Source organism: Rhinoraja longicauda, chromosome 21 (assembly GCF_053455715.1).
Source record: "Rhinoraja longicauda isolate Sanriku21f chromosome 21, sRhiLon1.1, whole genome shotgun sequence".
Taxonomy (NCBI): domain Eukaryota; kingdom Metazoa; phylum Chordata; class Chondrichthyes; order Rajiformes; family Arhynchobatidae; genus Rhinoraja; species Rhinoraja longicauda.
Genome location: NC_135973.1, coordinates 20,849,247 through 20,864,620, shown reverse-complemented (window position 1 = coordinate 20,864,620; position 15,374 = coordinate 20,849,247). Strand labels below are relative to the sequence as shown.

The 15,374-nt window shown below is 48.1% G+C and overlaps 1 protein-coding gene across 1 annotated transcript in view; it reads right to left on the bottom strand.

Annotated features, from left to right (window-relative positions):
* Window positions 1-1,392: 1,392 nt before the first annotated feature.
* Window positions 1,393-15,374, bottom strand: part of daglb (diacylglycerol lipase, beta) — a 29,180-nt gene continuing 15,198 nt past the window's right edge. Inside the window, exons 10-15 of the mRNA XM_078418051.1 lie at window positions 12,709-12,789; window positions 8,420-8,547; window positions 7,337-7,405; window positions 7,183-7,255; window positions 5,311-5,555; window positions 1,393-4,001 (exon numbers count right to left, since the gene is read on the bottom strand). Of these exons, the coding sequence (XP_078274177.1) occupies window positions 3,803-4,001; window positions 5,311-5,555; window positions 7,183-7,255; window positions 7,337-7,405; window positions 8,420-8,547; window positions 12,709-12,789 (795 nt within the window). The 3' untranslated portion in view covers window positions 1,393-3,802. The remainder of the gene's footprint in view (window positions 4,002-5,310; window positions 5,556-7,182; window positions 7,256-7,336; window positions 7,406-8,419; window positions 8,548-12,708; window positions 12,790-15,374) is intronic.

The window sequence follows — 15,374 nt, the reverse complement described above, 5'->3', positions numbered from 1 at the left end:
AGATGATGAATTGCGAGATTGGTTTGTTGCCAGGGAGATGTCCTTGCTTGAACCCTGGTTACAACTTGCTTTGGATTGTGCTTTGTTGCCTGATCTGAGCCCGTGAGGGGAACAGGTTTAAAAAGGAGATGAGGAGCAATTTCTTTAGCCAGAGGGAAGTGGATCTGTGGAATTAATTGCCAAGATTTTGGGTTTTTTTTAAAAGCGAAGATTGACAGGTTCTTGATTAGTAAGGGTGTCAAAGGTTATGGAGTGAAGGCAGGAGAATGGGGGTTGAGAGGGAAAGATACATCAGCCATGATTGAATGGTGGAGTTGACTTGAAGGGCTAAATGGCCTACTTCTGCTCCTGTGACTTTTAGGCCTCAAATGGCCTTGTCAGACCAGGGAATGAGCTTTGTTAAAAAAATTATCTTATTTTGTTCCTGAAGAACTTTGGTGTAAACAGCACATTAAGTTTGCATTTGTTGCTGTGACATTTTAGTGATTCGATGCTGATTGATTGCCTTTCTTTCGAGAGCTAATTAACAGGTTAAATGGTCTCAGACACGTTATTAGCTTCCAAAGCCAATGTTGCAGATATATTTTGCCAAGGGTATTTGGAGAATAGTGTGCCTTGCCTCTCTCTCTGTAATTATGGTGTAGAATTGTTTGAAATTCTCCACACGCAGTTCCATTATAAGGAAGATACAGGTTTACCAAAAAATTGGTTTGGTTTAGTTTACTGTCACGTGAAAAGCTTTTGTTGCGTGCAAACCAGTCAGCGGAAAGACAATATATAACTACAATCGAGCCATCCACAGTGGACAGATACAGGATAAAGGAAATAATGTGAATGACATTTAGTGCAAGATAAAGCCAGCAAAGTGTGATCAAAAATAGTTTGAGGATCTCCAGTGAGGTAGATAGTAGTTCAGGACTGCTCTCAAGTTGTTGGTAGGATGGTTCAGTTGTCTGATAACAGTTATCTTCCAATAAAACCATTAGTTGGAGGAGGTGGAAAAGTGTTTATTTCTGGTTCTGAATTGTTTTTACAAGTAAGGTTAAAATTACGACGTTCAAAAGGTAGTGGGATTATGGGCCAATGCAGATAAATGGGAATGCCAACTTGTTCGGCACAGCCAAGGTGTGCCAAATGGCCTCTGTCCATACTGTATGAATCTAATCCAGAGGTATAGGCCATTAGTACATAACCACTCTTAAACCGTTAGTAAGCTGTGAACAAGGGCGATCAAGCACCTGATTGAAAAGTTTAAACCATTTGCATTCTTTTCTACTGCACTGGCTGACGGGAAGCAATGGTTCGCTGTGATTGTTGACTGCAAATGTGATTTACTCCCTCCATTCTCCACTCTCAGCACAATGAAGTCAGCACAACTCAATCAGCTGAGGAAACAGTTAGAAACAACTTTATTTTGTACATTAGCTGAAATGTAAACAACCTCCATCACAGAATATTTACAGAAAAAAGATTACACACCGATGGGCGACACCTCTTGAGAATCCATTCCTGGCATTCATTTAAAAGCTGTGTGACTTTCCAAATGATTCTGACACTGTAGCTCTGAATGATAAGCAAACTTCTCTTGATTACTCACCTTAAATGTTAATAGCAGATTACAACATCAGTGCTAAACAACTCCATTTTGTTTTAAATGGATTATTTGGCAAATCAGGAGATCCTTGGACTGAGTTATGGAGGTGGTTTGTTTCAGGGGTGGGATGTGCCATTCAGCTGCCCCTGGTGTTGGTGGCAGCAGCTGAGCTACGAGCCAGCATTAACTCTCGGCATGCCTGACACTTGTGTAAAAAGATACAAATGCAAAACAAGGCAGGAGACAACCAACTCAACACTATCCCCAGCAGCTGCTGAGAAATCTAATCAGCAGGCAGGCAGCATCTGTGCACGTTGGGACCTTTTTTCACACTGATGCCTTTTTGTTCCTCCTCACAACCATACAAAATGACCACAGATCAACCCCAATCCTCGACAGTTGGCACCCCAAAATGGAACGGGATCAGCCTCTCGCTGTCAAAGTGTCCTGTAAAGTCCGATCACAGTGTCAGGACATACAGTCACTAGCACCTTATGTCAGCAGCAAATGGCTCAATCCCAGCCTCAGTCTCTGTGTGGGGAGTCCCCCCCACACACAAGTGTGATATTTATTGCCACCGTACCCTGCGACCAATTATGGTCACAGGAGTTAAAGGTTAACCTTTACCCACGGCTAATTGACTAATTTATTAATGTTCTGTTAAGACAGCACTACCTTTGCTGTAATATTTCAACAAACGGGTGAAAACAGGCAGCAGGAAGGGTTGTTGCAGCTGTATGTGGGGCTTGTGGTGAGAGGTGTCACACAACACACTGACTTTACTTTGCCTGCTGCTTGAAGCCACTGCAGGCCCCACCATACAAACCTGTCCCCTTCACACAGTTATTTATAGACCTACCACAGGTTTATCAGAGAATCGGATGGTCGACAATGTACCACTTGCTGCCCTCCTGCAAATATCCCCACACTGCTCAACATTGATCACAAAAGGGAGGTGAACCCACATCAGGGGCACAGCTCTCAATGCACCATTTAAAGGGGGTGCAGGACACAATCCACACACCTGACACCAGACTCCCTCACAGCCTCAGCTTTCCAGCAAGACGGATGCTTCACTGCCTCACAGGAAGCCCCAATCACTGACCACTGCCATGGACACAGAGTATGCCCCGTCCCCGACAGAGGAGGCTGTGCACAAACAAACAGCTCACATCTCCACGACTGAAGGCCCAGGCTGATTATCAAGAACCGTGACAACTGCTGCTCCTGCAACTTCTCACTGACTGCCATCACACACCAAAGGCTTCCAGCAGCTGCAGATTTTTTTAAACAGCTGATTAGATGTACGAGATACAGCATGGAAACGGGCCCTTCAGCCCACTGAGTTCACGCTGACCATTGATCACCCCCTACACGAGCACCATCATAAACACTAGGGACAATTTTACTGAAGCCAATTAACCTACAAACCTGCACATCTTTGGGATGCGAGAGGAAACCGGAGCATCCAGAGAAAACCCACGTGGTCACAGGAAGAAAATACAAACTGCGTACCAGCAGCACCCGTAGTCCGGATCGAACCTGGGTTTCTGGTGCTGTAAGGCAGCAACTCTACTGCTGTGCCACTCTGTCACCCCCATTAGTTGTGTTTGCCAATTATACACAAGGCGGAATAGCCCCGGGGCTGGGCTGTACTTGAGGGCAGTTGCCTGGGAACAGTCCGAAACAAGATCTGAAAAAGATGAAGATAGACACAAAAAGCTGGAGTAACTCAGCGGGACAGGCAGCATCTCTGGAGTGAAGGAATGGGTGACATTTCGGGTCGAGACCCTTCTAACCCAAAATGTCACCCATTCCTTCTCCATCCATGGCCAAATTGAGGAAATCTCAGTCCATTTTAATCTCTCCTTCACTGGTCTCACTCAGAATTTTACAAGTCAGACTAATCCACATAAATGCTCCGCTCCACTTTGAAAAGTAGATATATTTTGGCCTGGGCTTACCCCAATAGTTTTCATTACAAGAGCTCTTCAGGATTAATAAAAATGATCAGATCCATCGTGTTGTCTAAAGTAAACATGCTTAATAATTCAGTATTGTTTTTAAGCGTCCTTGATCACAGATGGAAGGAGTCCGCACTGTAGATGATTAAACAGGCTTGCTGGGCAGGAGTGGCTGCATGTAACGTTACTCAGCTTGCCGCCTCACCCACAGTTCAGCCTCAGCCAGGTCGAGGGCTGGAGACAGCTAGACTGGCAGAGGGTCAGTGGTCGCTGGGCTGTGCGAGGAGCAGAGGACGGAGGGAGCCTCTCTGCACAGCTGGTGCAGCACCTTCAACAGCAGGTCCGGCATGTGATCCGTTATCATCTTGGGGCTGATGAGGATACTGGAGAAGGTGGAGGCATCGCGCCACACAGCACGATGCTTCACCTGGGAAAAGCACAGGCTGGACAGAGAGAAAGAAAGAGAGGGATCAATAATTAATTCAATGCAGGGTGAGTGATCGTCAGTGTAGGTAACACAAGTATTTTAAACACTGCGTTTAGATCTAAATGCTCAGCGGGCAGTGAGTGTTGCGCACAGCAAGCTGTCAGCCCAGAGTCAGAGTTGGACCGTGTAGGAAGGAATTGCAAATGTTGGATTTACACTGAAGATAGACACAAAATGCTGGAGTAACTCAGCTGGTCAGGCAGCATCTCTGGAGCAATGGAGTGGGTGACATTTTAGGTCAGAACCCTTCTTCAGACTGAGAATAGAGGTTGGGGGGAAATAAATGGAGGTGAGAACAGGCCAGAATAAATCAGGGCCGGCAACAGATAACCTCAGGAAGGGTGGAGCCCATAATGGCCCTCCCATCCCCCCCATCCACCTTTAGTGGAGGGTTCTGAACCGAAATGTCATCTATTTTCTCTAAAGATGCTGCCTGACCCACTGAGTTACTCAAGCATTTTGTGTCTATCGGAGTTGTACAGCACAGAAACAGGCCCTTCGGCCCATCATGTCCATGCTGACCTTTTTGCCCAACTACGGTGATCCCACATGGTATTGGTTTATTATAGTCACATGTACCAAGACACAGTGAACACATCACTACAATGCTGAGAACTATATTCTGCACTCTGTATCTTCCCCTTTGTTCTACTTATTGTATTCGAGTTTGAACTTATATTCATGTATGGTATATCTGATCAGTTGGATAGCATGCAAAACAACGTTTTTCATTGTACAGGTCCACCACTGACTTTCCACCAACTGGCGGTTTGGCACCTTCTGTCAAAGTTACGAGAGCGCACTTGCAAATCCCCGTGGGATGTGGCCCCCAGGCTTGGTGACAGGCACGGACTCAGTGGGCCGTAGGGTGTGTCAGTGCACTGTATCTCTAAGTAAGTCTAGATACGTTTAGTCCCTGACCAGTGATCCTGAGACAACCTCCAATCCCACCCTAGAAGATGGAGATCCCAATTTCATTTGGCACAGTGGAGCAACGGGTAGAGCTGCTGCCTCAATGGCACCAGATACCCGGGCTCAATCCTGACCTCGGCTGCTGTCTGTGTGGAGTTTGAACGTGGTCCCTATGACTGTGTGTGTTTCCTCCCACATCCCAAAGCTGTGCAGGTTTTGGAGCTTAATTGGCCCTCTGTAAATTGACCCGAGTGGTGCAGGGAGTGATGGGAGAGTGAGATAATGTGCACCGTGTGTGGACGGGTGAGATGCTCGGCGTGGACTCGGTGGGCCGTGCTGCAACTTTCACTCACCATCCGTCGCTGCGCTCCTCCACGATGTGAATGATCCTTCCCGGCAGGAAGAGAGGCGGCCCCTTGAAGGGGGTGTGGGAAGGGGAGATGCTGCCCTGGGCTCCGGAGCGGTTCACCCGCAGGCTTTGCTCGGCCAGGAGTGGCTGCGACAGCTGTGACCACTGCTCCTCCTCCATCTCTGTGGGGAACCTGTTGGGATTGCCGCCGCAAACCTCGTACCAACAGCCCCGTAGCAGGATCTGGTACTGGAGGCAAGGAACATAACAGTGCAGCAGGATCTCCCTCTGCTAAACCGCACGGCCCCTCCATCATGGGGAATACTTCCCGAGCAGTGCAAGCACGTTCTGCCTGTCTCCATGTCCCCTATTCCTTCTCTCCAGGGATGCTGCCTGACCCGCTGAGTTATTCCAGCATTTTGTGTCTACCTTCGGTGTAAGCCAGCATCTGCTGTTCCTATACTCCATGTCTCACGACAATTTCTGTAGATGCAATGTAGAAAACACCCAGAAACATTGCAGCCCTACCCGAGACCGCAAGTGGGGCAGCGGGTAGAGCTGCTGCCTCATAGCTCCAGAGACCCGGGTTCAATCCTGACCTCAGGTGCTGTCTATGTGGAGTTTGCACTTTGCCCCTATCACTGTGTGGGTTTCCTCCCACATCCCAAAGATGTGCAGGTTTGAAGGTTCATTGGCTTCTGTAAATTGCCCCTAGTGTGTAGGGAGTGGATGAGAAAGTGGGATAACATAGAATTAGTGTATGGTGGTTTGATGGTCGGCGTGGACTGGGTGGGCCAAAAAGCCTGTTTCTATGCTTTATCTTTAAATCAATCAACAAATTTGCAGAGAGTTGTGGATGTAGCCCAGTCCATCACAAAGACCAAACTCCCCTCCACTAACTCCAGCTACAATTCATGTTGCCCCAAGAAAGCATCAAAATCACTCCGACCCTGGTCATTGCCTCTCCTGTCGGGCCGAAGACAATAGACAATAGGTGCAGGAGGAGGCTATTTGGCCCTTCGAGCCAGCACCTCTATTCAATGTGATCATGGCTGATCATTCTCAATCAGTACCCCGTTCCTGCCTTCTCCCCATACACCCTGACTCCGCTATCCTTAAGAGCTCTATCTAGCTCTCTCTAGGATACAAAAGCCTAACAGCATGGCCCACCAGCCTCAGGGACAGTTTCTCCCCGGTATTATCAGGCTTGTGAACAGGCCTCTCATGTGCTACCAGCTCATGAGAACAAAGGGATTTTGCTTGCGGTGAATCCTCAACATCCTTGTCAAGAGTGTCAAGAAGAAGACAGTGACATTGATCAAGTCCACATTGACCATTGATCACCCGTTCACACTAGTTCTACATTATCCCACTTCCTCATCCACTCCCTACACTTCAAGGGCAATTTACAGAAGCCAATTAACCTACAAACCTGCACGTCTTTGGGATGTGGGAGGAAACTGGAGCACCTGGAGAAAACCCGGTCACATGCAAACTCCACACAGACAGTACCCGCGGTCAGGATCGAACTCGGGTCTCTGGCGCTGTGTTTTTGCAGGCACAGAACAGGCAAGCTCCACACAAAAGCTTTTCTATTTTCCACTACATTAATTACTTGTCTGTGTCTGTCTATCTGTCTGTTCATTTATATCTATCTGTTTATTTACTTGTCTGTTTTTATATTTGTACTGAACTTTTGTTGTTTATTGATGGGTTTTACGGAGTACCATGTTTACATATTCTGTTGTGCTGCTGCAAGTAAGAATGTCATTGTTCCATTTTGAGACACATGGCAATAAAACACTCCTGCCTTGTCTGTCAACCCATCCCCTCCAGTACAATACGCCCCTGTGAATGCACGCCCCCAGCTCCATACCTTGGGTCGGTTGCAGTGGGCGACTATCCTGAGTATCCTGTTCTTCAGGTCCAGTACGTTAGGGAGACTGAGCCTGGGAAGGAGGAGGTTAGAATGAGCACCAGGACAGACGCACGGGACAACGTGAGCGCCAGCAGGTGGGACGTACACTCACCTTGGAACGAGATCCTTGCCCAGGACGATGGACAGGATGAATCCTCTGCTGTACTCAGCCAGAGCCTCGCTGCAAGACAAAATGAATTCCCCCCAATTATAAACAGGCTTTTACTTTACTTTAGAGATACAGCATAGAAACAGGCCCTTCATCCCACCCAGTTCGTGCCAACCAGTGATTACCCACACACTAGCACTATCCTACACACTAGCGACAGTTTACATTTTTACAGAAGCCAATTCTGGAGGAAACCGACGCGGTCATAGGGAGAACGTGCAAACTCCGCACTGACAGCAGCCAAGATCAGGATCAAACCCAGGTCTCTGACGCTGTGAGGCAGCGGCTCTACCCCTGCGCCACTGTGCTGCCCTCAAGATGCCCTTCTGGTTTGTATTAAATCTTTCCCCTCTCACCTTAAACTGATGCCCTCTGATTCTTGATTCCCCAATCGAGGGTAAAATACATCTGTGCATTCACCCCATCTGTTCCCCTCGTGATTTTATACACCTCTATAAGATCACCCCTCAGCCTTCTGCACCCCAAGGAATAAAGTCCTACCCTGCTCAACCTCTCCCTGTAGCTGAGGCTCTGGAGTTCTGGCGGGTTGTGATGATGTTACCAGGGCTCCATGAATACTTCACAGGACACAGACACAGCCAATGCCCAACAGCTCCCTCACACTGACCCTGAGTAAAGCAGAGGATGATCAAAGCTAACAATCCCACCCCGGTCATTCCCTCTTCTCCTCGCTCCCGTCCGACGGACAGAAGCTTGAAAGGCTTCTGAAAGGTCCTTCCATAAGCTAGGGTACTGTCCCCACTGCGGACATTGGACTTTGTCTCTGGAACTGATGCGCTACAATGCTGAGAGCTATATTCTGCACTCGTGTCTTCCCCTTTGCTCTACCTATTGTAGATTGTATACCTATTTGCTCTACCTATTGACTGGATTGTATTTATGTGTGGTATTATCTGATCAGATTGGCATGCAAAGTTTTTCTCTGTACGGGTACAGGTGACAATAATAAACCTGCCCTAAAGCCAGTGAGCCGGTGTCTCGCAGGAGCGAGTCTCAGTGCCTCACCTCAGCAGGCCGCCGGGCGGTGAGAAGGCATAGCAGCGCAGCCGGGGGTAGGATGAGTGAAGCAGGATGGCAAGGATGGAGGCTGCTCCAGCTCCCAAGCTGTGGCCGGTCACCACCAGCCTGTACTCCTGCAGACAGAGAGAGAGAGAGAGACAGGTTCACACCCAGAGCAAGAAGGGACACGCAGTGGGGGGGAGGGGGGTAACCCTGCGGGTCAAGCAGTATCTCTGGAGAACGTGGATAGGTGACATTTCGGGTCGGGACCCGAGTTTTCATTTTAGAGATACAGTCGCTTCGACCCACTGAGTCCGCACCGACCAGCGATGCTCACGAGCACTGTCCAACACACCAGGGATATATTACAGTCTTTACCAAAGTCAATTAATGTACAGACCTGTACGTCTTTGGAGTGTGGGAGGAAAACGGAGCACCCAGAGAAAACCCACGCGGTCACAGGGAGAACGTGCAAACTCCGTACAGACAGCACCCGTTGTCAGGATTGAACTCGGGTCCCTGGCGCTGTGAGGCAGCAACTCTACCGCTACACCATTGTTCTTCAGACACCCAGCACACTCAGTCCTGGTGGACCACCGACTCCAGGCTTTTTATTTCGGAGATACACCATGGAAACGCTCCCCTTGGCCCACGAGTCCACGCTGACCATCGATCAACATTCACACTAGTTCCATGTTATTCCACTTTCGCACCAGGGGCAATTTACAGAGGGCCAATTAACCTACAAACCCGCGCATCCTTGGGATGTGGGAGGAAACCGGATCACCCGGAGGAAACGGGGAGCGTTCACAGGGAGAACTTGCAAACTCCACACAGACAGCAGCCGAGGTCAGGATCAAAGCCGGGTCTCTGGTGCTGCGAGGCAGCGGCTCTACCCGCTGCACCACCGTGCCGTCCAGTTGAGTGGCTGGACTTTAGCAGCAGGTGTCAATCATGAACAGTGCAATGCGGACACAATGCTGGGTTATTAAAAAAACACAAAGTGCTTGAATAACTCAGCGGGTCAGGCGGAAAGTGGATTAGTGACGTTTAGAGAACTGAAACATTCAGACTGATTTAGACAGGCACATGGATTTGCAGGGAATGGAGAGATATGGTCACAAATAGGCAGAGGAGATTAGTTTATTTTGGCATCATGTTCAGCACAGACGTTGTGGGCCGAAGGGCCTATTCCTGTGCTGTACTGTTCTAAGTTCTAACTTTCAGAATAAAGAATATCTTAAACAACTCCATTAATACAGGAAAGTACAGAGGTTAACAGAGCTCAAGGGAACTCCCCTTAAAGATATTCCAGGAAGTTTTCTGAAAATAACTGGTTTAATTATTTATAGACAATTAATCGAGATAAACAAATCTTGAGCACACTCAGAGTGCGTGAAGTACAAGATCAGGAAGCTAGACCGAAAAACCCAAGAAACGTGAAATGGCAGCAATGGCAGCCTCGCCAACAGCCTGTCTGTCCCTGCCTTCTTTGTGTTTTAATTGTATGTGTTAAATGAATGTTTTTAGTATTCTTTGGCTTGCTTTATGTGGGGGTTTGGTGGCAAACTTTTTCCAATCTCTCACCTCGACGGAGATGCAATTTTTTCCCTAATCGTATCTCTGTCCGCACTGCGGCCTAACATCGAGGAGTGGGCGGCCTTTGCTGGAGACCGACTTTTGAGAGCTCCACCAGTCACCTGCGGACTTTCCATCGCGGATCCCACAATCACTTTGCCAGGGGTTGACCACGGAGCTCCAACCGTAGGTGCTCATGGACCTAACATCACGGAGCCTGCGCTCTCTGGTCAGAGACCGACTTCAGGGGGGGGACTCCAAGCCGCGGGAGTTTCGACAGCCCCGACGGGGGAGTTTCAATCACCCTGACGCGGGGGCTTCGACTGCTGGCTGTGGGAGCTTCGATGGAGGGTTCGACTGCCCCGATCATGGGAGAATAAAGAGGAAGAAGATTGGACCTTTTTGCCTTCCATTACAGTGAGAAATGTGGGGAATCCACTGTGGTGGATGTTTATGTTAACTTTCATGTAGTTGTGTGTCTTGTTGCTTTTTTGTTCTTATGGCTGTATGCTAATTCGCATATCACTGTACCTTAATCGGTACGTGTGACAATAAAACACCTTTGAAACCTTTAAGGAAGTGTTGGTTTGATGTGTTTAAAATGGGGGAACAGACTTTGGTTGATTCCTCTTGTTACTCCCAGATGAGGGAGCTGGGGCTGGAGCTCTTAGATTACAGGTAAATCAATTGAAGGAGAGGAGAGAAGAGATTTTTGTTTTAAATCTCCCAGGTTGCTGAGATACAACATGCTCTCTATGAGGTTGACACAAAATGCTGGAGTAACTCAGCGGGACAGGCAGCATCTCTGGAGAGAAGAGATGGGTGACGTTTCGGGTCGAGACCCTTCTTCAGACCTCTTTAAGAGGATGTGGTTACAAATTACATAGCAGTTTTCAAAAGTAATTTAAAATACTGGATTGTGCAGAAGGATTAACTGGAAGCTAGTTTAGTTTAGAGATACAACATGAAAACAGTCCCTTCGCCCTACTGACTCCACGCTGACCATCGATCATCTGTTCACACTAGTTCTGTTATCCCACTTTCTCAACCACTCCCTGCACACTGAGGGCAATTTAGAGGCCAATGAGCTACAAACCACTAGTCTTTGGGAGGAAACCAGAGACCCGGAGGGAATTCATGAGGTCACAGGGGGAACTTGCAAACTCTACACAGACAGCACCCAAGGTCAGGATTGAAACTGGGTCTCTGGCGTCGTGAGGCAACAGTTCTACAGCTGAGCCTCTGCACCGCCACGCTGCCAGGGGTGGTGATGGATGCAGATACGATCATGGCATTTAAGATTTGAATAGGTGCATGGATAGGCAGAAACTGGAGGGATACGGGTCACCTGCAGGCATCATGTTCAGCACAGACAATGTGGGCCGAAGGGCCTGTGCTTGTGTTGTACTGTTCTTTGTTCTATGCATAGCAAGATCCCATAAGCAGCAATGTGACTCGAACTAGATTTTTGTTTTTGTAAACAAAAGAGGTTAAGTTATAAAATATTATCTGAAGGGTCACTATCCATGTTCTGCAGCGATGCTGCCTGACCCATGGAGTTACTCTGGCACTTTGCGTCTGTTATTATCTGCCACGCTGGGGACGGTGTCCGTCCTCTACAAAATACCACTGTGGGAAGTATTACATTCGCCAACCCAAGGGATCAGATTATGTCCAACATCCAACACTCTGTGGTGTAGTAAAGGCACGGTCTGGGCTTGTGTAACCAGTAACTGGTGATAATGCTCACCCTGAGCTATTACTGGGGAAGGAATGATTCTATTGAGCATTTGTTCAGCGGTGCTGGATTTCAGGCTTTGTGCCGACCAGCCCCGGCAGACGAAGCCAAGAGAAGCAACAAGCAAGGACATGCAGAACAATTCACAGCATTTCCAACCAGGAAACGGCGTTCATAACAAGTGGATATCCTGGCTTCATGTTAAAGACAGTTAAAGTCAGATGCTCTTTGTTGGAATTGAAACTTGATTTCCCCACAGAGAAGTTAAAGTTTATCAGCTTCTGCCTCAAACATCCAATTACGCATTTCCAGCTATTCTGAAAACAGTTAACCCAGGCAGCTTAGACAGGGCAAAGGCTTAAAAATTGTATTCTTAAGAGACCGAGGACATTCGGCACGTCTCCAACGACTCTTACAAATTTCTCGCACTTCTACAGATACACCATAGAAAGCATACTGTCTGTCGGGTTGTTGGCATCACAGCTTTGTTGGGGAACAGCTCTGCCCAAGATTGCAAGAAATCACAGAGAGTTACAAATGTAGCCCAGTCCATCACACATCCAGACACCCCTCCATTGACTCCATCTGCACTTCATCATCAAATACACAGTAATTCCATCTTCTTCCCGCTCCCGTCTGGCAGAAGGTACAGAAGCTTGAAAGTGCGCACCACCAGACTCAGGAACAGCTTCTTCCCTTCTGTTAACAGGCTTTTGAACAGTCCTTCCATTAGCTAAGATACTGTCCGATTCCCCTCTACCCAATTACAGACATTGGACTTTGTCTATAAAACTGACATGCTACAATGCTGAGAACTATATTCTGCAATGTATTTGCCCTTTGCTCTATCTATTATGCTTTTATAGCTTCACATGATTGTATTTATAGTATTATTTGTTTGGATAGCATGCAAAACAAAGCTTTTCACTGTACCTCGGAACACGTGACAATAATAAAGTTAAATATGAGCCAGACTCACTGGAACAACTGCGAAGGCTTGGTTTAAAATCCCGTCATTCATCAATTTCTTGTAAATGTAAGTGGCAGCCTGGAGGATACCCTGGAAAGACACGGTTTACCGAGGGTTAATTAACTGTGGCATCCTCGTCCAGCATAAGGCTGGGCCAGAGGTCTGCAAGGGATAAACAAGGGTTAAACATAAAGTGTTGGAGAAACGCAGCGGGTCATGCAGCATCTGTAGAGGGAAAGGACAGGCGACGTTTCAGGTCGGGACTCTTCAGGTTGCTTGACAAGACACCACGCAGTAGGACACGTAGTGCTGGGGTAACTCAGCGGGTCAGGCAGCATCTCTGGAGAACTTGGACAGGTGACATTTTGGGTCGGGACCCTTGTTCACTGTTCTTTCCACAGGGGGCGAGATTAGAGAGGGTAAGGTGAGTAGAGAAGTCAAGATGGTTGATGTTGTGTTGGCGGTTTGAAATAAAAAGGTCCAGAGAGAGTAGAAGGCCGGCAGGGGGGGATCCAAGAGGAAGGGGAATGTTGGAGACTGGATAACGGGTGGTCACTGGGAGGCAAGGACTTACCCAAGGAGAAGGCCCGGAGGCAGAGGCGACAGAAGAACTCTACTTCATGGCAGGCCCAGAATTCATTGAGGAGTGGGTGGACGGATACAAAGGCAAGGTCTCTGGTGAGGACCGACCGTTCTGCATCAGGAAGAGGGAAGTCGGGGGCGAAGGTGAAAACACAACAGGAGTGAGGGGACAAAGGGAGGCTTGAGAGAGAGAGAGCCACAACACACAGCAGAGTGAGTAAGATCCAGGACCAGGAACTTAGCAGCCTGGGCTGCTGATCACAGAGATACGCTCTGCAAATTAGAATTGGATTCATTCAACTCGTCTCAGAGATGGTGAACCATGAAACCAAAAAATTGTTACCAACGTCTGGTTTACTAACATCCTCTAAATCTGACCCTATACAGAACATAAACATTACAGCACAGGACAGGAACAAGGCCTTTAGCCCGCAATGTCCGTGCCAAACATGATGTCAAGTTAAACTAATCTTATCTACCTGTATGTGATCCACATCTACACACTCCAGAACCAGCACGTCACTCAGTTCAAGGATACCTACGGATGGACAATTAATTTCAGTCTTGTCAGAAATAGCCCAGGAAAGATCAAAGTTCACAATGTTTCCCTTCTGACACAAAATAGAACAGTACAGCACAGGAACAGGCCTTTCTGCCCACAATAAACATGATGCCAAGTTAAATCTAATCTCCATCGCCTGCATGTGGTCCATTTCCCTCCATTCCTTGCATATCCATGTGCCTCTTAAACGCCACTATCGTATCTGCCTGCACCACCCCCCTGGCTGTGCGTTACAGGCACCCACCACCCTTGCTTGGCACATCTCCTTTAAACTTTCCCCCCCCCCTCACGTTCAAGCTGTGCCCTCTAGTCTTTGACTTTGTGTTGCCAGCTAATGGAAGCCTCCCAGTGCTCTCTGCTGACCCCTGCTGTGTGGATGTTGCCTCTCACCCTCCAAGACACTCCCTCCGCCCGACTGAGACCCTCAGCAAATGGTTGTACAATGGCAGCCAAACGGTAGTGGGAATTCAACTTTGATTCATCACGCTTAGGATAAAAGACTAGCTTCAATAAAAGGCGAGTGTGAAAGGAGTTAGTTGGCAGCAACCATCTGCGAGAGATGATGTTGTGGCTTTGACGTGATCCTGTTTGGAGAGGGTGAATCTGTGAGTGCATCTCCTGCTGTGGCTGACTATGCCTGTCCTTGACATGCAGACCCTCCCACAGCCTCCACAGGTGAAGCTGCCTGTGGCTGTTGGATTGGGGAGTGTGTTGCTGTTACCATTGACCATCTTGTGACGTTGGTGCCTGGCATCCAGGGTCTTGCATCACACGGTCGTGGTGTCTCATACCCGCCTGTCTCCACATCCCCGGTCCACGCAGCCCCTCCCCAGTTGTCAGTGGCCAATGTTAACATTTGTCATATCTGCACCGCCAGGCTGCTCAGTGGTGCAGAGTTGCTGCCTTACAGCGCAAGCGACCTGGGTTGGATCCTGACTACAGGTGCGGTCTGTATGGAGTTTGGACGCTCCCCCCGTGAGTTTTCTCTGGGTGCTCCCGTTTCCTCGTGGCAAACATGATGTCCTTGGCAAACATGGTGGCAAGTTAAACTTATCTCCTCCGCCGTCCATTTCCCTCCATTCTCTGCGCCTATTTAAAAGCCTCTTAAACACCACTATTGTATCTGCCTCCACCACCACCCCTGGCAGCAGGTTCCTGGGATCCACCACTCTGCAATGAAAAAACAAATTGCCCTGTACATCTCCTTTAAATGTTGTTCCTCACATCTTAAAGCCATGTCCTTTAGTCTTTGACATTTCCACCTGAGAAAAAGATTCTGAATGTCTTCCTTATCAATGCCCCTCATCATTTTATATCCGTCGCTCAAGTCTCCTGCAACTTCTGGTGTTCCAGAGAAAACAATCGAAGTTCATCCAACATCCCCTTATAGCTGGTACCCTCTAATCCCAGCAACATTCTGGTAAACCTCTTCTGCATGCTCTCCCTCTTATAAAACCCTCATTTACTCTAACTATTCCTCTGCATGATCTTATCCACCTCTGTCTGATCACCGCTCATCCTCCTGCACCCC